The sequence below is a fragment of the Staurois parvus genome, unplaced genomic scaffold (assembly GCF_062004578.1).
Source record: "Staurois parvus isolate SC_StPar_1 unplaced genomic scaffold, SC_StPar_1.0 ptg000553l, whole genome shotgun sequence".
Lineage (NCBI taxonomy): Eukaryota > Metazoa > Chordata > Amphibia > Anura > Ranidae > Staurois > Staurois parvus.
The window spans coordinates 1,289,654-1,315,075 of NW_028318349.1; the positions used below are offsets into that span (position 1 = coordinate 1,289,654).

At 42.6% G+C, this 25,422-nt stretch overlaps 1 protein-coding gene across 1 annotated transcript in view; it reads left to right on the plus strand.

Annotated features, from left to right (window-relative positions):
- Positions 1-536: 536 nt before the first annotated feature.
- Positions 537-25,422, plus strand: part of AKAP6 (A-kinase anchoring protein 6) — a 340,821-nt gene continuing 315,935 nt past the window's right edge. The window contains exons 1-2 of the mRNA XM_089691196.1: positions 537-619; positions 15,414-15,714. Coding sequence (XP_089547322.1) covers positions 15,433-15,714 — 282 coding nt within the window. The 5' untranslated portion in view covers positions 537-619; positions 15,414-15,432. The remainder of the gene's footprint in view (positions 620-15,413; positions 15,715-25,422) is intronic.

Consider the following 25,422-nt stretch of genomic DNA (forward strand, 5'->3'; position numbering starts at 1 on the left):
TTAATTGGCTCCTGTCTAAATTGGCCCTAGTATGTGTATGAATGTAAGTTAGGGACCTTAGATTGTACACCCCTTGAGGGTTAGGGACTGATGTGAATGTAATATATATGTAAAGCTCTGCGTAAATTGACGGCGCTATATAAGTACCTGAAATAAAATGATAATAAAAATAATTTTAAATGAATTAAGAATTAAAAAAACCAGATGTGATTTATGTGACATTAGCATGCAGTTTAACATAGAGAATGTGTGTGCCCTATTGTAATAAATGTCAATCCTGATCCGACGGCTGTTGTATGGTACAGTATACCCATGATTTATTACTACTACCATACATCTACTGCTCATTTTAGGCTACACATTACGATGTCATTTATATTGACTGTTAAATCCCCTCCCTCTCCGATAAAGGGTTAAGCCTCTGTCTCAAGGTACATCCCATCATTTCAGTAATAACCATCCTCCCACCCTCCCTCCATCACATCCCCGGTTACTACGGCAACTGCAACCCTAATGAGCAGCATCATCTGAGTTGATGTCACAGCATCATCCAGCAGGTCACAGTACCAGTCGCTCTCCGCCCAGAGCCTCAGACGCAGCGTGCGCAGTCCAAGAGAAGGTGAGTGTTCCCCCAGACTCTTGCTTGGCCTTTCTGAGGATGCTGCTGAGGACAGCGGACACTTGGAGTGTGTGATGGAGCTCTGAGACAAGTGGTACCCACCCTTATAGCCTGGGGAGGAGAGGAGGGGAGGGATGGTGCAGAAACATAAGGCCATGCTATGCAGACTACTAGACAAAGGCCTCAGTGAAAATAATAGACATTTAAATACAAACAGCATATACATTGCATGCACAGGCTGGGAAAAGGTACATCATTAGCGTATCAATGGGTGCATTGAAAGACACAATCGGTTACTATCGGCTGCAATGTTAGACGTATTCACAGCAGCATAAAATTAATTATTAGTAAATTTGTACAAACACAGATATGATTGTAAACATGATTGGTCTTGTGTATGTATATTGTTTTATAGAATGTTTTCAAATATTACAAAATCTATTTATTCATATACATAACAGAGGATAAACATGATCATGTAGCAGCCTGGCTTTCGTGATCATTACGCCTATTGATTTATAAAGCATTCTCGTAGAATCAATCCAAGTTTCCTGTATTGTGTACAGTCTGTTGTATTATTGATTTCATTTTTTTGTATTCAGCTACGTGATACAGTAATGTTGCTGATTTATCATTTCAGTCAAATCCCAGGCCTAGCAATGCAGGCTGGTGGATCTGGCCTGGTAGGGAATTGTGGTCCTGGTAGTCCGCTCATCTTCAGGGCGTTCCCCGTGGTTGAAAGGACAGGCTTATTTTGGTTTACACCGACTATTGATCTCCTTGTGCTGCACCCTCCCCACACCGTGCCAGAGTATGGAAACCTTTCCTTCAAGAGATGAATGGGAAGAATAGGATCCATCCCCAGGGTCTCCCCTCTCTAGTTTCCAGATGTGTTCTACATCTCCACAGCTTGCTTAGTAACCCTTAGCAGCCCCTCTGACACTAAAATAATGAACGTGAACTTGTGTCTGCAAAGAGCAGCCAGCTACTGTCTTGTCATCCCATCTCGTACTGGTGGACTACAAATCCCACCCTATCGTCCTAAGTACTGCTGAGTTCTTCTATATTGCCTGCTATCATATTCTTCATGATAAAGCCTTCTGAACTGTAGAGCAGGAAGGGTTATACTGGACCTCCCACCTACATAGTTTAGATTACCCCTCCTGACTGGAGAGGCGGCAGGATATAGTTTAGTGACCTTGGGGACATTAATTGCTGCCAGACTTTTGTGTTCTGCTCCAGGCCAGAAACATACACGTTGTTTATTTATAAGTGTGCGCACATTTCAGGCCTGCTACAGGCGGAAGTGAGGGGCCACAGAAGGATCTTGATTGGATGAAACACCAGTGCTGAGAAGTTCAGGTTTTGTTTTAGTATTTGGAGGCACCGAATTAGGCATTTTAGAACAACCACGTTTTTTACTCACTAATTACTCACTAACATTGCTTGCAGATAACATGGTGTTGGTAAATGATATAGTTATGTAGTTGTAAAGATGAGCAAGGAGGTAATAGAATTTTCATGTATTAACATTTCTTTAAAAATGGCATTTTTACTTTTGTAACATCATTAATAACACAGCTGTCAATTAACTGTATGTTCTATCAGCATAATGAGATATAAATATATATTATTATTATTATTACACAGGATTTATATAGCGCCAACAATTTGCTCAGCGCTTTACAATATAATGGGCGACAATACAGCAACAATACAGTTCAATACAAGAGGGTTAGGAGGGCCTGATCCTTGGAGCTTACAATCTAAGAGGTGTATATATATATATATATATATATATATATATACACACACAGGGATTTTGTCAGTGGGAATGTGGGAGAATGCAGTTCTGGCACCTTCAGCACTGAAAATATTTAATAGCAAGGGGTGCTGGGGTGTGCTGGAGAGTCTCTTGTTGCTGGGAGGGATCTATTGTTGCTGAGTTTGATCTATTGTTGCTGGAGTCGATCTAGTGTTGTTGTTGAGGTCTGTTGTTGCTGGTGGAAGATTTATTGTTACTGGGAGGGTTCTACTGTTGAGGGAGGGGTGTACTGTTTCTGACTGCTGGAAAGTCAATTGATGCTGGATGCTGGGAGATCTATTGTTGCCAGGGTGGATCTATTGTTGCGGTGGCGGATTACTGTTGATGGCTACAGGGGATCTATTTCACTGTTTTCTTTTTTGCATTACCACATTCCATACAAATTACTTAGCACCACAAAACAATACTGTATTCTCTAAAAGGGCCATATTGGAAGTTGGGTAGGGAGTAGAACCAAGGGATGGTGCTTGGAGGTGGGTAAGGGCGGAGTGACTCTGAAGGGATGAGTACCTGTACTTATTCCCTGAGGAAAAAAAGCCCTGTGTGTATATTACTGTATATGGATATAGCTGTGTGTGTATATTTACAGGGTGGGCTGAAAATAGGTACCGTATATATTACTGATTGAATCAAGCCCCATTCACACCTGTGTATTTTTCAACTTGATGTTCAAAGCTCCAAAGCTGTCAACAAATAAAATCCTTTGTAATTAAATGGTAGCCAGTCACATATGGGCAGTCAGATGCCTGTAGCTTGATGCCTGACATCCCAAAGCCATAAGAGCTGCTTTTGAAGTGGAACTTTAAGCTGAATATTGAAAATTGCCGGACAGGCAGGATTTGTAATGCAGAAGAGTCATGCTTTGTCTTTTCTGCATTAAAGCTTCTTATCTACCTGTCTGCCCCTGTACAGTAAGCTACGCAAGCACGCACAAGTTTGGCAATGTCAAATCTGCCAGAACTCTTGCCCCTGAAAGTAAGCTGTGCAAGCACAGCTCACTGCACAAATTCAGCAATGCCAAATCTGATGGAACACCCACATATGTCCTGGAGTGACGTCATCTCCACCTGGCTAATGACAGGGGCCAGGGCTTGACACCTGGAAGACAAAGATGTCAGCAGTCGGTGGGGAGTTCCGCAGACATCGCATTGCTGGATTCAAGGTGAGTATAGTTCCGCTTTAAGGACTGGTTCACACCACATTCGGTGGGATTATGTTGAGTGGATATTCCAGCGCAGTCCAACAGCATGGACAAGGCAAAATGCCTTGTCTCCTAAGTGCCCAGACCACACCACTGAACTGTGGTGGTGTGCAGGCATCGGACACCAAAAAAAGTACTGCATGCAGTACATATCAGTGCAGCATAGTGCAAGGTAATCCACTGCCTCTCACCATGTGACCAGCAATTGAACTTTATGAGATGTCTATGTGACTACACCACCGCACACAACAGCCACTGCGTCGCAATGCAGTGACTGGGGCGAACCAACCCTGAGGCAGATTTGGGTGTTTTGTTCCCATAGACATCCATGGGAACAGCTATAAACACGCAAATCGAGCATTTTTTCAGAAGTATTTCAGGTGCTTTGTGCCTGTAAGAACTGGTTTCCTCCCCCTAGTGCTTTCTATTGGGTGAAAAAAGTGCCTACAACTTTAATATACTGAAATAAACTTCTAAAACACTCATATACTCAAAAACCCTAAATTAAAAATGCCTGAAAATCACTCTGCTCAGGAGTAAACACAGCTTCATGGCACAAATAATTTTATTTATTTTTCATTTATTTAATATTTCTTTTACTTTTCAGATACTAAGGACACTATGGCCAAATTAGGTATACAGTGCTGATAGGTTCATGTTTAGTTTCCTAGGTGCAACTAGGGTTGCCACCTCACCCCTTTAAAACCAAAGACATACTAATTACACAGCTTCTGAGGCTAATTTATTGCAAATAAGGCACTGAATGAATTGAATTACCACCTTAATAAACCACAGAACCTGTGTAATTTATATGTGTTTGGTTTTAAAGGGATGAGGTGGCAACCCTAGGTGCAACATCCCTAGAACACGTCACTGACACTGTGATATTGTTTAGCCTTGCAGGTGCTTGAAACGTCCTCCATCAACATTGCAACATGCTAGGATCGTGTCCCAGACACTGTAACACACAGCAAGTCCTTGTTCACATGGGGCAATCATATGTGTGCCCCTTGCAGGGCTGTGTTTTTCCGGCATGGAGATGCACAGGTGTTGCATGCATCCCCGAGCTCACATCCCATTGTTGTCTATTGAGACACGTGGCTGCACAGACACAGCCACTGTGTCCCAATATCACATCCATGTGGGTGCGAGTGCATGTGGCAAAACATCCCTTAAACCCCCCCCAAAACTTGTCCCTGCATGGGGCACACATGCCCGTGTGAACAAGGCCTAAGGGTACTTTCACAAGAGCGTCGTCCATTCAGTTAAGTTTTTGGTAAGAAAAAACTGACTTGGTTTACATCGATTTGTACATCCATCTTCAGTTCAGTTTGCAATTCAGTTCAGCTCAGTTCAGTTTTTATCAGTCTACATCTGTCCCCATTGACACTAGGAACATTCTGTGCGCATTTCCCACTACTTTCGGTGCACTGCAGTGCTATTTGAGCCTATTCAAAATGAATGGGCTCAAATCGCACCACAATGAACTGCATGTGAATCTCACAGAAGGGTATAGCACGCTTCTGTGGTCATCCTAGTGTGAAACTGGCCCTCAAAACGAACACAAGCGGAATGGATGTAAACAGACAGCATCCATTTACATCTGTTTACACCCATTCAGATCTGTCTACACAGAAAAGGACACAGCTTTCTCATGTTTAAATAAAATGAACCTGAACGGACACAGATGTACGCTGATGTAAATGGATCTGTTTACATCCACCCGCCCATAGACATACATTGTGGTTCAGTATGAATCCATCTGGAAAAACTGACAGACAGACCTGGAATGAACACCGATGTGAAAGGGGCCTAATCCACAAATTTAAGTTAGCATTAATGTCTATAAATGCCTGATATAAACTTCTTCAATTCTTCCACGGTGTGGGGCTTTCTCTGAAAAACCTTATCCTTTACTGCATCCCCCAAAAAATAAGCACATAGGTGTTAGGTGGGGTAAACATAGTGCCCAGTCAATGCTGCCACGTCAACTGATCCAAGACTGTGAGAAGGCATTGTGAAGGAAATTCCATACCAACAAAGCAAAATGAGGAGAGGCCTCATTATAACATACAGTCATGTATAATATTGTAGATGCAGTGTATACCTACTTTTAACCCACCTTGTGTGTGTATATATATATATATATATATATATATATATATATACACACAGTTGCAAGAAAAAGTATGTGAACCCCTTGGGATTGCGTGGAGTTTTGCATGAATTGGGCATAAAATGTGCTCTGAACGTCATCTGAGTCACAACAATAGAAGAACACAGTCTGCTGAACATAATACTACACAAACATTAGATGTTGCCATGGTTTCATTGCACATAACATGTAAACATTCACAGTGCAGACAGGAAAAAGTATGTGAGGCCCTAGCTTATTGACTTCTCCCAGAGCTAATTGGAGCCAGGAGTGAGCCAACCTTGACTCCAATCAGTGTGATGATATTGGATGTGTTGCTGACAGCTGTCCTGCCCTTAAAAAACACACACCTGTTTTGGGTTTACTGGTTTCAAGAAGCACTGTCTGATGTGAACCATGCCTCGCAGAAAAGAGCTCTCAGAAGACCTACGATCAAGCATTGTTGACTTGCATGAAGCTGGAAAGGGTTACAAAAGTATCTCCAAAAGCCTTGATGTTCATGTGTCCACGGTAAGACAGACTGTCTACAAATGAAGAAAGTTTAGCACTGTTGCTACTCTCCCTAGGCGAGGTCGTCCTGTAAACATGACTGCAAGAGCACAGCGCAGAATGCTGCATGAGGTAAAGAAGAATCCCAGAGTGTCAGCTAAAGACCTACAGAAATCTCTGGCACATGCTAACATTTTTGTTGACACATCTACAATAAGGAAAACATTAAACAAGAATGAAGTACATGGGAGGACACCACGGAGGAAGCCATTGCTGTCCAAAAAGAATATTGCAGCACGTTTGAAGTTTGCAAAAGAGCACCTGGATGTTCCACAGCCCTACTGGCAAAATATACTGTGGACAGATGAAACCAAGATTGAGTTGTTTGGGAAGAACACAGAACACTATGTGCGGAGAAAAAAAGGCACAGCACACCAACATCAAAACCTCATCCCCACTGTAAAACATGGCGGAGGGAGCATCATGGTTTGGGGCTGCTTTGCTGCCTCAGGGTCTGGACGGATTGTTGTCATTGATGGGAAAATGAATTCCAGAGTTTATAAAGACATTTTGCAGGAAAACGTACGACCATCTGTCCGTCAACTGAAGCTCCGCAGAGGATGGGTGATGCAACAGGACAATGACCCAAAGCATACAAGTAAATCAACAATACAATGGCTGCAACAGCACAGAATACGCCTTCTGGAGTGGCCCAGTCAGAGTCCTGACCTCAACCCGATTGAAATGCTGTGGCATGACCTTAAGAGAGCAATTCACACCAGACATCCCAAGAATATTGCTACACTGAAACAGTTTTGTGAAGAGGAGTGGTCCAAAATTACTCCAGATCGTTGTGCAGGTCTGATCTGCAACTACAGGAAATGTTTGGTTGAGGTTATTGCTGCCAAAGGAGGGTCAACCAGTTATTAAGTCCAAAGGTTCACATACTTTTTCCTCCCTGCACTGTGAATGTTTACTTGTTATGTGCAATTAAACCATGGCAACATCTAATGTTTGTGTAGTATTATGTTCAGCAGACTGTGTTCTTCTATTGTTGTGACTTAGATGATGTTCAGAGCACATTTTATGCCCAATTCATGCAAAACTCCACGTAATCCCAAGGGGTTCACATACTTTTTTCTTGCAACTGTATACACACATACTCACCGGCCACATTATTAGGTGCAGCTGTTCAATTGCTTGGTAACACAAATTGCTAACCAGCCAATCACATGGCAGCAACTCTAGACGTGGTGAAAACGACTTGCTGACGTTCAAGCCGAGCATCAGATTGAGAAAGAAAGAGGATTTAAGTGACTTTGAATGTGCCATGGTTGTTGGGGCCAGACAGGCTGGTCTGAGTATTTCAAAAACTGCTGATCTACTGGGATTTTTACACACATATCTCTAGGGTTTACAGAGAATGGTCCGAAAAAGAAAAAATATCCAGTGAGCGGTAGTTGTGTGGACGAAAATACCTTGTTGATGTCAGAGGAGAATGGGCAGACTGGTTGCTGCGACATTCAGATGGTATGGTCAGAATTTGGCGTAATCAGCATGAAAGCATGGATCCATCCTGCCTTGTATCAATGGTTCACTCTGGTGGTGGTGGTGTAAAGGTGGGGGGATATTTTCTTGGCACTAGCAAGGTGTACCTAATAAAGTGGCCAGTGAGTGTAAATATATATATATATGTGTGTTGAGGGCACAGGAGCACCATCCAGTCCCACTGCTGGCATCCTGTCAAGCTTTATGAAAAGCTGAGAGCTGCTGCATCTGGATGGTGCACTTAGTGGTGCATTATGTTTAGGTCCCGTTTATACCAGAACATTTCCCGCACTGTGTTCAAACAGCACTGCAGCTGTGATCTGCAGCAGGTGTCAATGGTAACTTAACAATACCCCAAATGCATTTTCTAAAGTACTGCATGCACTAGTTTTGGTGCAGGGCAGTGCTATTTCAGCCTATTCAAAGTGAATGGTCAAATAGTGTATGCACTACTTTTAGTGCAGTGCAGTGCAATTTCAGCCCATTCATTTGAATGGGCTGAAATTGCACTGCATTCAAATTGCACAGGAACCACACAGGAATTGAGCACCTGTAGAAGGAGCTAGAGGCTCCGAACGCGTAGCCTGTGTTTTTTGCCTGTGTTTTTTGTGTCTTCTGTGTTCCACATCCGACCCTCCGCCTCTTCCGGCAACGTCACTTCTGCCAGTGCGTTCCAGCGTGGACTCTTCCTGGTCCAGATGGCATTGGACCTGCTCTGCTGCACCCCTATGACATCCAGGTGGTCTCTCAACCAGCGCACACGGCTCCACACTGTACAACATCCAATTACTGCACTTAGCTGGCGCCTCCTGTTCTTCTCTTTTTTGTCTTTGTATGTAGAGTTGGCTCTGCTCTATAGGATGGCTGCCACTATCTGACACCCACTGTCCCAGAGACTTTGTAAAGACTTGATTATGTCTATGGACATTATATGAATTATTCTTTTAACAGTGTTAATTTACATTCAACCCGTACCTGTTTCCAGCATGGAGTTATATGTATAACAGTTACATATACACAAATCATTTGCCTTGCAGGCATCTGATATTATTCATATTGTTCATAATCCATATTGTATCACGTTGGAACAATCTCACCTATGTGTGCCAGAATTTCTCCTTTATTGTCACTTGGTGGCTGAGTTGCTGTTGTTCCCAGTTGCTTCCACTTTGTTATAATACCACTAACAGTTCACCGCGGAATATTTAGTAGCAAGGAAATGTCATGGATGGACTTGGTGGCACAGGTGGCAACCTATCACGGTACCACGCTTGAATTCACTGAGCTCCTGAGAGCGATCCATTCTTTCACAAATGTTTGTAGAAGCAGTCTGCATGCCTAGGTGCTTGATTTTATACACCTGTGGCCATGGAGATGATTGGAACACCTGAATCCAATGATTTGGAGGGCGGGCCCAATTCTTTTGGCAATATAGTGTATATCCCAATAGGCTGGTGAAGCTGGGAACCACAGTGGGTGGTGGGCAGACCTGGTGGCACATGACTGGGGCTGACTGCAAGAACCTGAAAGAGATAGCCAGCTCTCAATGACATAGGAAGGGCAGAGGGTGGTACAGGACCTGACCTAGGGCAGCAGAACAGCGGAAAGCAGCAAGCTTTTGCTGGATTTGCTGGGCAGGTGCGTTTGTGAACTGAAAATAACCGTGTATAACATGTAAGAAAGCATAGCAGAGGGTGAAGTTTTCCTATAATCACAATTATCAAGTTGCCAGTAGACATATCTACCCAGGCAGGGGCAGACTGATAACTCATGGGGCCCCCGGGCAATAGGGGATCATGGGGCCACTGTGTCCTTGCCCAAACTCAAAAAAGCCTATGAAAAAGGTACCAGGGGCATCTCATGGGGCCCCCTACTAACCCCGGGCCCTCGGGCAGTGCCCAGGCACAGATTCCAGATACCAGTATGGGTCCATTAACACCAGAAACAGCACATATTCCGCATTTTTTACGCACATTTGCATGCATTTGATGCACATTTTTATGTGTGTTTACATGCAGTTGATGTGTGTTTGCATTCAATTGATGCATGTTCTTTCATCTGTGTTTGTCCTGTGTGATCATTTCCTTCTTTTTTCCTTTTTTTGTGCACTGCGATGTGCCCACCTGGACTTAATCGTAGAGGTCATACTGCAGGGCTCTCTTGTAAAAGCTGCTACACTCATTACAGTTTGCATGAACTCTAATTAGGCCCCTTTCACATGGAGCAGACTCCACTTTGATCAGTAGGGGATCTGTCCACTGATCCCTTGCTGATCAGAGCAGAGAGGATGGATGACAGGTCCATGTCTGCTCAGTTTCTGCAAAGCGGACACGGACAGAGCCCGCTCTACTCTATGGGTGTTTAGGAGTAAGCAGACTCAGCCCTCCCATTACGCATGACTGCTCTCCGATCCACCTAGATGAAGGGGGACAGATCCTCTTACATTTTTTTTTCTTTTAGCGGACCACATCAGATGGGAGGTAGGTGAGTGTAAATGGACACAAGTCTGTTTACACCTACCAGACCACTGAAGTGAATGAACCGTCCGATCAGGTCCGTCTAAAAAACTGACAGGCAGACTCGATCCAACCCGCCATGTGAAAGGCACTTTATGTTGCATGACTAAAAGCTGTCTGAGTTTTATGTTGCAATGAAAGTGTTGTTAGCTTCATGGTACCACTTCCCTAGTTTTGTCGAAGGTGCGGTTTTATTTCTACTTTTATTCTGTGCATGTAATTTCCCATTTTTTTCTGGGGACATAATGTACCATTTTTGTTTCCCCTTTTAAATTAATCACATAACATTTCCCTTTTCTACTATATTGCACAATGTAAGTGTCTAAAGGCATTTTATTGTATTCTATGTAGGTTAATATTAAATGAAAAATATATGAAAATATTATATTATGATATATAATAATCTAGCTATAGTAGATTGAAGGAAATGTAAAATCATTCCTTACAGGATTCAAAAAGTTCAGAAAGCTTTTCAGGATATAATCATTGGTAACCTCCATGTTTCTCTCTTGACAGTGGGGTTTTTAGGTTGCTGATACGGCAGAAGGTTTCCTCAAGTCAGTTGGCATAATTTGCAAGGTTGAACAAATGGGATCAGTTTACAGTTTCCATTTGAGCTGATGGATGGGTTCCTTCAGAGTTTTTCACCCATTTCACTTCCATAAAATCTAGAAAAAAAGATTGACAAGGAATAATCAGACAGACTACTATATGGAATAATAAGGCTCCTTTCACATAGGCGTTCAGTCTAGATCTGTCCGTCAGTTTTTCAGATGAATCCAGACTGAAGGACAATGTATGTCTATGGGTGGGCAGATGTAAACGGATGATCATCTGTTTACATCTGTCTACATCCATGTCCATTCAGGTCCGTTTTTTTTTTAACTGGAACAGTCAACATCCAGATCTGTTGAAATGGAATGGAACAGATATAAATGGATGTAAACAGATGCCATCCATTTACATCAGTTCTGTTTATGTCTGTTTTAGGCAAGAAACATTTATTGTTTATACTTCTGTTACCTCTGATTGGTCTCTGTAGCAGCTAAGACAAAAAAAGGTGTAGACTGATGTAAACTTAAAGCGGTACTGAAGGTTTGATTTTTTTTGGGGAAAATAACAAACATGTTATACTTACCTGCTCTGTGTAGTGCTTTTGCACAGTGCAGCCTGGATCCTCCTCTTCTCGGGTCCCCTGCTGACAATCCTGGCTTCTCTTTTCTGTCGGGTGCCCCCATAGCAAACAGCTTCCTATGGGGGCATCTGAGAAGGCGTGTTCCCGAGCCGCTGCTCCGTGTGTAAATTTACACAATGAGCCACACATTGGCCCTGGCTCCTCTTTCTCCTCATTGGCTGATTGGCTGTGATTGACAGCAGCGGGAGCCAATGGTTCCCACTTGCTGTCTCAGCCAATGAGGAGGCAGAGACCCGGGACAGCTGAGGCTGTCATGCACATCGCTGGCTCTCGATGAGGCTCAGGTAAGTATTGAGGGGGGTGGGGGGTCTGCTGCACACAGAAGGTTTTTTACCTTCATGCATAGAATGCATAAGGGTAAAAAACCTTGAGCTTTTACACACTTTAACTGAACTGATATAAACTCACGTAAACCGAACTGAACTGAAGACAGATGTGCAAATCTTATGTAAACTGAATCTGTTTTTGAAAAAAACATAGTTTTAAAAATATATCAGGTGCGTGGTGACAACGTCCGGATTCGCACCAGAGTCTGCAACATTCCTCCTTTCATCAGGGTCTGCAGAGTTCCCCTTTACATCAGGATATGCAGAATTCCCTTTACATCAGGGTCCACAGAGTTTCCCCTTGCATAGTAGGGCAAACCCTGAAGATTCTGATGTACTGTAATGGGGGCTCTGGAAATGCTGAGAACTTTGATCTAAGAGGGGATTCTAATGTAAGGGCAGGAAGGGGGCCTGCAGCAGAACATGTGCAATGGCTCCGGGCTCAGATCAAGGGAGCCCTTCATGCACTGCATGCTTCTTACATCAGGGCCCCAAAGATTCTAGTTACACCTCTGACACAGTACACTCTTTATTACACCACCACTGTGACTTATCATAGTACACCAGTAATGTGATCTAATGTGTGACAACACCAATGTGACCTCACACAGATCACCTGCACTATAACCTCTTTATTACACCAACACTCTGACCTTGCCATTATACCATCACTGTAAATATGCATATCACACCACCACTGACATGCCCTAGGCACCACCAAAGTGCCACATGTAACATTAAGAATAGTACAGAAAGCTGTCATAGACTGTACAAATGCAACAAGAGATGGTCAAAGTCTTTGGCCCTTCTGCAAGTGATGGTCAAAGACTCTGGACCTACTGAAAGAAAAGGACAGAGACTGCAGACACGCTACAGGAGAAGGTAGAAGACACCAGAACAAGGCATTGTTGGAGACTGGGAACTTGCTTGAGACGACAGTCATAGGCTGGAAACATATTCATTGAGATTGGTTGAGATGCAGCCCCTTTACCAAGCATTACTTTTATATTTGTGCTCCCTGTAGCTCCCGTAAAAATTAATTGTGCCACATTGTCAAGACAAAAAAAGTCTAATTACTAAAAGCCAGCCTAAAGAATACTTTTTCTTCATTGATCCAAGTAAGCACTTCAGTCTGTAGGCTCCCCAAGGCCAACAAAAAAAGTGTCAAAGGGCTGCAGGTTGAATTTCTGATATACTCTATAAGATCACAGTGCTGGCCTGATGTATGAGACCACAGTACTGGTGTAAAATACAAGATGACAGTACTGGAGTAATGTATGAAATGACAGTGTTGGTGTGATGTATGAGATCACAGCGCTGGCCTGATGTATGAGATCACAGTACTGGTGTAAAATACAAGATGACAGTACTGGAGTAATGTATGAAATGACAGTGTTGGTGTAATGTATAAGATCATTGGTGTGATATATGAAATCACATACTAGCCAGATGTATGAGATCACAGTACTGGTGTAAAATACAAGATGACAGTACTGGAGTAATGTATGAAATGACAGTGTTGGTGTAATGTATAAGATCATTGATGTGATGTATGAGATCATAATACTGGTCTGATGTATGAGATCACAGCGCTGGTCTGATGTATGGGATCACAGTACTGGTGTAAAATACAAGATGACAGTACTGAAGTAATGTATGAAATGACAGTGTTGGTGTAATGTATAAGATCATTGGTGTGATGTATGAGATCACAGCGCTGGCCTGATGTATGAGATCACAGTACTGGTGTAAAATACAAGATGACAGTACTGGAGTAATGTATGAAATGACAGTGTTGGTGTAATGTATAATATCATTGGTGTGATGTATGAGATCACAATACTGGTCTGATGTATGAGATCACAGCGCTGGTCTGATGTATGGGATCACAGTACTGGTGTAAAATACAAGATGACAGTACTGGAGTAATGTATGAAATGACAGTGTTGGTGTAATGTATAAGATCATTGATGTGATGTATGAGATCACAATACTGGTCTGATGTATGAGATCACAGCGCTGGTCTGATGTATGGGATCACAGTACTGGTGTAAAATACAAGATGACAGTACTGGAGTAATGTATGAAATGACAGTGTTGGTGTAATGTATAAGATCATTGATGTGATGTATGAGATCATAATACTGGCCTGATGTATGAGATCACAATACTGGTCTGATGTATGAGATCACTGAAAGAGTTGATTGCATGAGATCACAATACTGGTATAATAACTGAGCCAAATAGGACAGTGACTGCCGCTGCACTGGGGATAGGGAACAGTGATGGCTGTAATGGTACTGGAAGTACTGAAGGTTTGGGGATCTTGCTGTGTATTAAAGTCCAGATATGTTTTCTAGGAAGCAAAATAGATCATGTGAAGATATTAGATATTTAAAACCATGTATTCTCGCATCCTTCTACTGTATGCCAATTTTGTTTTCCTAGACACTACTGTAGGGCTTTAAATAGTGGTGAGGCGTTAGAACCTCTGTCAGGTTTTTATTGTTGTGTCCCTGCTAGGTATATTCACTTTCTCTCTATTCTCCTGGTGACCACTGTGAGCAGGGCTGAAAATAAGGGATAATCCAAAATTTTGAATAGTCACAAGAACAACAATAAAGGAGAAATCTTCAAATAGAGACACTTGTTCTGGTGACAACTGTCAAAGAGGAATGAGTACTACTTTCATTATGGGCTTATTGCAGTGGTGTGTTTCTCAACACACGTGCCCAACAGAAACTGCAACTTTACTTGTTACTAAGCCCAGGACCCTGCATTCACAATATCTGGTCTCCCACAGTACACAGAACATGGAAATGCAATTATTTTAGTAAATATAAACTGCTAAATACCTTTTCTCATCAGCAGTTACAGCAGTCTTGTGACTTCTATCAGTGTTCAGCCGAGCACATGTTAAAGCTTGTAGGAGGAGTTTTTATTCTGCTCTAGGAGGATGCAGAACCCCTGACCTCTGTCTGGAGAGTGCTGATTGGTCCTGTGCTGATCACATGCACCCTTCAAAGAAAAAAAAAAAGTCCTCTCTAGCAATGCACATCAAACTCTGCATGTGCAGAGTGACTCCACATTATATGTCTTATCAGGAGATAAGAGGGGGCACTGGAAGAAAGGGAGGATCAGAGAAATCAGGATCAAACAGTGTTTTTACACAATGCAGAAGATTAACGGATTAAGGATTAATAATTGTCATTATTTAATAATCCCCAGTGATACTTACCTAATGCCCCCGCCCCCACCCCCTTCCCCCAGAGATTGGCTTCTAGAACCAAGCACTGTCAAAAGGGAAGGGATCACATGCTCCCCATACTTGGAAACACCGAACATGGTGCTCTAATTTAAATTCAGATTACATTTGGTAGTACTTTTGAATAATATTCGCAAGGTCATTTAATTTACTGAGAATGTTCATGCGAATATTCACACAAATGCTTATACAAATAAATAGGAATTTATTGAAAAAAATGAATGCTGAATGACAAAGACGATATATTGTTCTATAATTTTTTATTTTTCCATAGCTATGGTTAACCCCACGCCATGAGTTTATTGGTGACACCCTCCGGAACCCAAGACAGAGATATCATGGAGTCTCACACCTCTGGCATAGGTGAAATGGAGCCCCCTATTGGTCAAGACTGTGTTCCGCGCTATGACAGGCCTCCTCCCATCCACAGTGGAGCTGATTGGAAGATTATCTTGCACCTTCCAGAAATCGATACATGGATCCGGAGCACATCTGAGAGAGTGAGAGGGCTCACACAGTCAGTGCAAGAGGATCCCCAGAGCAAACATGTTGATGTGCACTTAATGCAGCTCAAGGTATGAACACACCACTGTGCAGCTCACGGTATGAACACACCACTGTACAGCTCACGGTATGAACACACCACTGTGCAGCTCACGGTATGAACACACCACTGTGCAGCTCACGGTATGAACACACCACTGTGCAGCTCATGGTATGAACACACCACTTTACAGCTCACGGTATGAACACACCACTATGCAGCTCACGGTATGAACACACCACTGTGCAGCTCACGGTATGAACACACCACTGTACAGCTCACGGTATGAACACACGAATGTACAGCCCACGGTATGAACACACCACTGTACAGCTCACGGTATGAACACACCACTGTGCAGCTCACGGTATGAACACACCACTGTGCAGCTCACGGTATGAACACACCACTGTGCAGCTCACGGTATGAACACACCACTGTGCAGCTCACGGTATGAACACACCAATGTGCAGCCCACGGTATGAACACACCACTGTGCAGCCCACGGTATGAACACACCACTGTGCAGCTCACGGTATGAACACACCACTGTGCAGCTCACGGTATGAACACACCACTGTGCAGCTCACGGTATGAACACACCACTGTGCAGCTCACGGTATGAACACACCAATGTGCAGCCCACGGTATGAACACACCACTGTGCAGCTCACGGTATGAACACACCACTGTGCAGCCCACGGTATGAACACACCACTGTGCAGCTCACGGTATGAACACACCACTGTGCAGCTCACGGTATGAACACACCACTGTACAGCTCACGGTATGAACACACCACTGTACAGCTCACGGTATGAACACACCACTGTGCAGCTCACGGTATGAACACACCAATGTGCAGCCCACGGTATGAACACACCACTGTGCAGCTCACGGTATGAACACACCACTGTGCAGCTCACGGTATGAACACACCACTGTGCAGCTCACGGTATGAACACACCACTGTGCAGCTCACGGTATGAACACACCACTGTGCAGCTCACGGTATGAACACACCAATGTGCAGCCCATGGTATGAACACACCAATGTGCAGCCCACGGTATGAACACACCAATGTGCAGCTCACGGTATGAACACACCACTGTGCAGCCCACGGTATGAACACACCATTGTGCAGCTCACGGTATGAACACACCACTGTGCAGCTCACGGTATGAACACACCACTGTACAGCTCACCTTCCAAATGTCATCTGTTTTACTAAGCTAAAAAAACTGTGTTCCTGCAAACTAAATGACTACTTACTATACAAACTCTAAGTCCTCATGCATACTTGACGTTTTTACAGCGGCTGTTTTTGGCTTTTGATGTTTTTTTCTACAGCCAGTAAACCCCCCAGCATGTTATCCTATGTGTCCATGCACACATAGACTGTAATCAATGTTTTTTTGACATGGATGTTTTTTGGCTGGAAAAAGAAACAGGACTAGTGGGTTTCTAGAGGAGTTTTTTAGCTGTACAAATGCTCTTAACGCAGTAAAAGGGCGCAAACCAGCATTTTTGGATGTTTTTTGACCCCCAAATGCTAAAAATGCAAATGCGGGAAAACACCACTAATCGCGGCAAAATGCAGCTAAACGCTAATGCAAAAACGCTTAAAAAAAGCTGAAAAACTCATGTTTTTAACGTGACTGTACACAGCTAACGTAACCAGCGTTATCAAAACGCCCCATGTGCATGGAGCCTAACAAGGAACTTTTATTTGCTCCCTTTTGGTCTGTCAAATATACCATTGAAAGTATTTTGTTATTTCTGTTTGATACGTGCAAAACACAGATGATCCTGCCAGACATATTCTGTGGTGATAACTCATACATCCCAGGAGTCTTCATTGGCATTTATTTCTTTCATCTGCAGGAGGAGAGAAAGGACTTTATTGTTTATTTATTACAGGTGCTTATATAGCACCATCAATTTATGCAGCTCTTTACATATATATTGTACATTCACATCAGTCCCTAACCCTCAAGGGGTGCACAATCTAAGGTTCCTAACTTACATTCATACATACACATACTAGGGCCAATTTAGACAGGAGCCAATTAACCTACCAGCATGTCTTTGGAGTGTGGGAGGAAATCAGAGTACCCATAGGAAACCCAGATAGGCACAGGGAGGACATGCAAACTCCAGGCAGGTTGTGCCGGGGTTGGCATTCAAACCAACAACCTTAGTACTGTCAGGTGGAAGTGCTAACCATTTAGCCACTGTGACTTTCTCAGCTAAGCATCCCTTCCTGCAAACACAAATGTTCCTGCCCTTGTGGATGGACTCGATGCAGGCTATAACCACATCAAGAATGTCCTGGAACATGCACACCTTGCAGCCCTCAATGGACCGGGGAAATCCAAATATACAGTAAAGTCAAAGGCACGTCATAAAAGAACAGCTTGGTCAATACCGCACTAAGTGAAAGTCCGCAATAGGGAATGTCTGAGACATTTGGTCAGTTGGCTCTGAGGAAGAGGCAAGTCCTCGAAACTTGCCAGCCTACTGGATGTCTACACTCCCTATTGCAGACTGTCACTTAGCGCGGTGTTGACCCAGCTGTTCTTTTATGACGTTCCTTTGACTTTACTGTCGTTTGTGAGTACAGCACCTACTTTTCCTTCTTATTAAATATTGTTTATGGTAATGCACTAAGCATACCTTCCTGCCTGCATACGCCTAAGCTAAGGGCAGATGGATTTCAGGAAGTAAATGCTATATGAATCATCTGCCCTTACTCAAGGTGGCCGTGGCTAGAAATGCTGGAGTGGGGGGTGTTTTTCAGAGCTATTTCCCAACAAAGTCAAGCATAAAGATATGGATTGATGGGTGTGTTTGCTTTGAAAATTAAAAATGAGTTAAATAACATTTTCAGTTTGTGGTGCTCGCATACTGGTGAGTACTACTTTAAGTATCAGCACTGTTGGACGGTGTATTTTTGAGCCTAGGGTTCCTCTGAACTATTAGAGAAATGATCTAGGCATGTAGTCATGTATTTTGCTCATGAACTTGCCTGTTTATCTTAATCCCCTTCCAAACACCCAACACATATGTGTGGAGGCAAAAGGGTGGACTTTAATGCCCACATGCCGCACATATGTGTCTCCGAGTGCGTGCTCACTGCATGCTCCCAGTAGGGTTGCCTCCCCATCCCTGTAAAACCGAACACATATTACATTGGTTCTGAGGCTAATTTAATGGCTTTGTGGTGCCATTTATTTTCAATGGCAGATCAACGCACAAGGGCATTGCATCTCTGACACTCGTGTTATATCAGAAAAAAGACACTTTTGTTTTTTGATCCATTTCGGTGCAGTGGCAGTCTATTTAAATTAATAATCCACAATAACATGCAACATAACGAATGTGTGTTGATGAACCACAACAGACTGTCTAGTTGCGAGAGAGCCCTTCAGTTTTGTTTAGCTTTAATGTATAAGTAATGTATAAACAAGCTCATGATTTGTATGCTGTTACACAGTTAATATTTATGTTAATGTACATGAGAATTCATATAGTTTATTTTTTGTACCATTTCCTATGGACATTTCTATAGTTAGTAATGCTGCCATCCAGTGGCCTTATTTGGTATGCATTTGTTTTTCATGTTGCCTCCCTGAGATCTATGACACAGTTCCTTTGTATATGAAGCTCCTCCCTTCTTCTTGAGTTCAGCACTTCCTGTGTCATGGAGGCAGCTAACAGACCACATGTAACAGGGACACATGTATTCTGCATAGTACGCTACAGAAAGTATCATCTTTTGACCGCATAATACTGGAAACCATTCATTCTGCTGTATCCTGTTGTCACATGTACAGAATAAAGCAACTTCTGGATGAACACAGTATTGGTGAGTTCAAGCTATCTGATAAGGATTGCCCACAGTGATTATATCTGCTTATACAGGCTAGGCAGAGAGGTCTCACAAGGGATAAATCGCTATCACAACAATCTGAGTCAGAATAATTTGTAATAAATCACTATGACTTCCAGTTTATTCCAAAATATGGTGCAGTCAGGGGTGGACTGACAACTCATGGGGCCCCCGGGCAATAGGGGATCATGGGGCCCCTGTGTCCTTGCCCAAACTCAAAAAAGCCTATGAAAAAGGTACCAGGGGCATCTCATGGGGCCCCCTACTGACCCCGGGCCCTCGGGAAGTGCCCGAGTTTCCAAATGGTCAGTCCGCCCCTGTGTGCAGTCATGCAGGTATGCTTTAGGAATTACTTCTCTATGGATCCAGATGAAGGTGAAGAAAGACCCAATGATAGTATCCAAAGACATACTTCGTTGCACTGCATATTTCTACAGAATATGTGGAACTGCCACTTATGGGCTTTAATAATATAGAAAACTTATTTTTTAATTTGTCTATTTTTCTTTTTCAGTCTTTACTCCCTCTTGAGGTACATGTGCCTATAATTTTGTCATGCAGCATTATGTCTATAAAGCTTTAAGGCTCTATTCACACTTGTGTGAACTCAAAATCGTGCGATTTTTATTGCGACTTTACAGTACTACTTGATGCGACTTTAATGCGACTTTGGCACAACTTTGATTCGACTTTGGATGAGTGCAACTTTGGTGCGACTTTGGCTTTGACCAAGGATAACTGTTTCTACTGTACAAAGTCGCTCACAAGTCGCATGTACAACATTCAGGTGCAACTTTCATGTACAACATTCAGGTGCAACTTTCATGCAACTTTTGGAGGGTTTACATGAAGTCTATGGCACTCAATTTGCATGAAAGTCGGACCAAAGTAGTGCAGGAACTACTTTGACATCGCTGCAACTTGAAGTCACACAGATACGAATGGTACCCCTTGGGAAATATGGGGGGCGACTTGCCATGCGAATGTGGACCCCAAAGTCACATGACAAGTTGCATAAGTGTGAATGGAGCCTAAGCATGCAGTGCTGCTAACTGTGAAACTCTATTGCGGTGTGACAAGACTTTGTTGATAATCATCAAAGCCATGTAATAGTCAAGTTAGCATTGACATAATACTCACATGATTTTGTTTGCAAAAAAAGTAACTGATCATCAAGTAAGCAACATGGCGATTACATTGCTTTCTTGAAAGACAAAGTTATATAACTGCTACATTGGTGAATGTGGTGAACACAGTTTTGTTGAAGTATTATTATTATACAATATTTATATAGCGCCAGAAAGGTTTGCTCAGCGCTGTATAATGGGGGATAGTACATGAGACAATACAGTAACAAAACAAAACATGAGGGGGTCAAGGGCCCTGCTCTTTCAAGCTTACAATCTAGGAGGGAGGGGATAGTGGTACAGGAGGAAGTGGCTGTGGGGGATGGAGTGGTAGGAGGAGATCGGCTGTTAGGTGAGGGTGGGGTAGGCTTCCCTGAAGAGATGGGTTTTCAGGGTGCGCCTAAAGGTGAGGAGGGTAGGTGACAGTCTGATGGATTGGGGTAGTGAGTTCCAGAGGATGGGGGAAGTCCTGGCGAAGAGGTTAATGAACAAGGCTTGGAAGAATTGCTCATTTCCTAATCAATATGTATTTTAAAATAGGACTTCAGACAAAAGTAGCTTTTTTTTTTGCTCTGGTTAGAGTGAGATTAGAAGCTCTGTAGAATTTTCAATTCTGTGTTAGGGACTCTGGGAGCAAACAAAAAAAAAGGATTTAATCCTTCCTTACTCCATCCAAGAATAAAGTTTTTAAGTTTCAGTTTACTGCATGAAAACAGGCATAAATCAATCCTTGAGGATCTGTCCAGAAACTGGCTGGTCAGAGGAGACAGACTAGTGACTTTACTGAAAATGTCATCTCTCGAGGAAGTTCAGCCAGTGCCGTAGGGATTATGTAGGGATTCAAATATGTAGCTATTTTCCAACATACAAATCCTCTTCTACCAAAAAAATGCTTTGCACACTGTTATTTTTGTGGGTGTTACACATTTTTCATGGTTTCACTTTAAATAACACTTGTCCAGCTCCAGTATTTAATACACCCATCTAAAACTATTTTCCTTGTTACACATTACATTAGAATAGATCGCCATCTAGAGATAATCATCTAGTGTTGCTGAAAGTTACCTTCAGTTTGAAATCTTGCCGTATTACTTTTATTGGTAGTAAAGTGGACCACAGGCAGGGCTTTTTTTCAGCGGGAATGCGGGGGAACGCAGTTCCAGCACTGAATGTATGTTAATGGCAAGGGATGCTTGGGTGTGCTGGAGGGTCTATTGATGCTAGTGGGGATCTTTTGTTGCTGGGGAGGTCTCTTGTTGCTGGCATGTGGTCTATTGCTACTGAAGGGGTTATGTTGCTGGTGGAGGTCAGTTGTTGCTGTGAGGGATCTATTGTTGAGTGAGAGGTCTATTGTCGCTATGCTGGATCTATTGTTGTTGGGCTGGTATTTTGTTGCAGGGGGTCCATTCTTGCAGGAGGTGTCTATTGTTGCTGTCTGCAGGGGTATATTGCTATCATTAACAAATTACTTAGCACCACAAAGTTATACTTCTATATTTTCTAAAAGAGGCAGTACTGGGGAGGTGGGTAGAGGGTGTGGAACCAAGGGACAGTGGTTGGAGGTGGGTAAGGGGCAGAGACAAGGGGGAATTTCCTGCACCTATTCTCTGAGTAAAAAAGCCCTGACCACAGGTATATACAGATTTAACTTTGAAATCAAACACATAAAGAGATGTAGGAAACCCCACAGAGGCGAATATTTGAAACACACTAGAAATGTGCCACTCACTGCTGTTTGTGTGTAGGGAGATGCATACTAATGCTGAGAGAGGTTGCCCCAGGAAGTCACACTGTATTGTCATTCTGTGGAATGCAGCATAGGTCTTGGTGCTTGCGTGTTCCAATTCAAAAGCAACAACAGTTAAAAATATTTAATAATGTCCAACTTTCCAACCATTTACATGGGTTTTAAGGATGGGCACATTTAAATGTTTTGAGAGCAGAGCTCAACCCAAAAGGGGATGTTCCGCTTTAAGGCCTCGTCCCCTGCTCCTCATTTAAGGATTAGCACCTTTTGGGGAATGGGGGGTTGCGACCCGATTTCTGACAGGTACCCGCTCCCACTTCCGCTGCGATCGCCTAGGCGATCAGAAATGGAAGTTGTCCACGCTACTCGTGCACTTAAGATGCCGGCATCAGGGAGAGCGGATGACCGGTGAGACCAGCTGCAGTGTGGACACCACTTGATTGAGGGACAGTTGTGTGTCTTTTTTAAAGTCAGCAGCTACAGTTTTTGTAGCTGCTGATTTTTGTTTTTTTATTTTTTTTGCATTTTGACTGGAGCTCTGCTTTAACTTTTTGTTGCTTTTTAAATAAAATAAACTTTGTTCTATTCTGCAAGTGCCCTTGAAGTATCTTATTTTGGAGTACATTGAGGGGCAGATCTACCTGAACAACATGGAAGACTTTAAAGAACACCAGGGTGCAGCATACTTTTATTATATATAACCTAGCAGGGCCCCATTAAAAACTAGAGAAGAGTTGAATCAAACTTCTCTGAAAAACTTGGCATTACATTTGTTCACAGTGTATTTCATGTCTGAAGTGTAATTCATCACCCAAGTGTGATACAGAAGGTATATACAGAGTGCAGGTGTCAGGAGTGTGTAACATACAAATTAAGGGGTCAGGAGTGTACTATGTACAGTGTTCATGGGTCAGGAATATTATGTATTGAGTGCAAGGGTCAGGAGTATGTATTGCACAGAATGCAGTGGTCAGGAGACTGAAGCATACAGAGTGCAGGGATTGGGAGTGTGTATGGTACTCACTTCTGACCCCTGCACTTTGTACATAACAAAGTGCAGTAGTTAGAAGTAAATGTTAAGTACAGTGAACAAAGTGCAGAGGTCAGAAATATGTAACATACATAGTGCAGGGGTAAGGAGTATATACACCAAAACAAAGCAAAAAACCCAATCTACTCATAAAAATGAGGAGCTTTAAGCATAAAATTAATCCAGACCCATTGCTGGAAAGATGACCATCCACAGAGGTGTAGCTTAGCCCTTTCAAGGGCTATGCTCTCTTCAACACACTCACACACACACCAGCTCTCACTTACTTTTCTCTTTTAAGTCCCTCTGCTGGCATGGCTGGCTGTCCCTCCAGCCTCTTCAGTTACCCTATGTCCCTGCCACTGATGGAGGGAAAGAGTGGAATGCAGCAGTCCTGAGTAAGCACAGCATGATGGGGTGTCCCCTGTTTGTGGCTACCCTCCTTGTGTGTACAGAACTCTGCCTACCCAGAAGCAGCATTTTGGCCAGCCGTACACTAGAGAACATGGGTGACAGCAGCACTGGCACCCAGAGACCCAGGTGAGGGATGTGGGACATCCTTGGTTCCCAATGATAGCAACAACCACGATGGGTTGCGATCTACCCATCAAATGACTGCGACTGACTGGTAGATTGCAATGGATCTGTTGCCAAACCCTGACATAAAGCATGCCACTTAAAAGGTCAGACCATAAAGAAATAATTTTTCAATTTTCGTAGATGATGCAGAGTTAAACTGCTATAAAGGTTTTTTTTTTAAACTTGAGAACTCCAGTGATGGGATTGCTATCCACCTGATGGGTGGATTACAGTAGGGTCCCACTCTCCCTCCTTTGATTAAGCTTTTATTATAGAGAATGAACAGCCACAAAGTGGACGTGAACAGCTAATTTATTAATATATTAAGAGTACTAGGTCCTGGAAGTATAGCAGGGAGATCTCATCACTGGAGATCTCACCACTATCACTCAATAGATATAACTAGTGAAAGGGAAATGGTGACTCGGCCCAACAGACTCACCTTGTGATATTATAGGCAGGGGCTAATGCCAGAGCATGGAGCACAAGAAATGACTGCATCTTGTTCTGGCACAAGCCCTTTAGCAGCAGAACAGAAACAGTTGAACTAGAACATTACAAATTAAGTATGTCAAAGAAAAAAAGTTGTTGTTTTTTTAATTTTGGATAGGGAAGGGTTGCCAGATTTTGCTTTGCCATTGTGGAGATTTCCTTCCATTTGCAGTGACGTGAGAGAAAATATACTTTAGACAGTTGGGAATGTCCTCTTAGACAGAGTTGAACAGATGATCCCATTTGAAGATCCCCCTCTATTACTTTTACAGTTAAACTTTTTTTGCATTTTCCATTACTTTGAATCCCAATGATTGTGGTCAACAAGACAAATAGCGTGAGTGAATTTCTTCAGCAGCAATAAAAACAGAAATTCAAAGTGTTCTTCAAAAACTAAATAAAAATGTTTGCCTTTAGATACAATTTAATGTTCTTACATTACTGTCATATCAATAGCTGTTTTTAATATCCATGAAAATAAACCAGTTCAAAGGAGAAAAGATTGTCAAGTATGGTAAATGTCGACTGGTCTATAATATTTCACATAGTCTTAATGGAGACTCATGTGATGTCTTCCTTATCCAACTATAGAAAAAGGGTGGAACAAAACTGTATTTGGAACACTGTTTAGGTTTCTAACATCCTGGGGTGTGCTAACTTTAGGCATTCTAATGAGTCTCTTAAAAGTTGTGTGTTAACATTTTTAAATATAGACTTACCTCTTATTTTGGCTTGAGGCTGCCATAATTTTAAAACAGAAAACTGAAACAGTCATGTGACCTGCCTATATATATATATATATATATATATATACACTGTACACTCAGACTCTGGACTGTGAATTTTGTACTAGTTAGAATCATTCATCGTT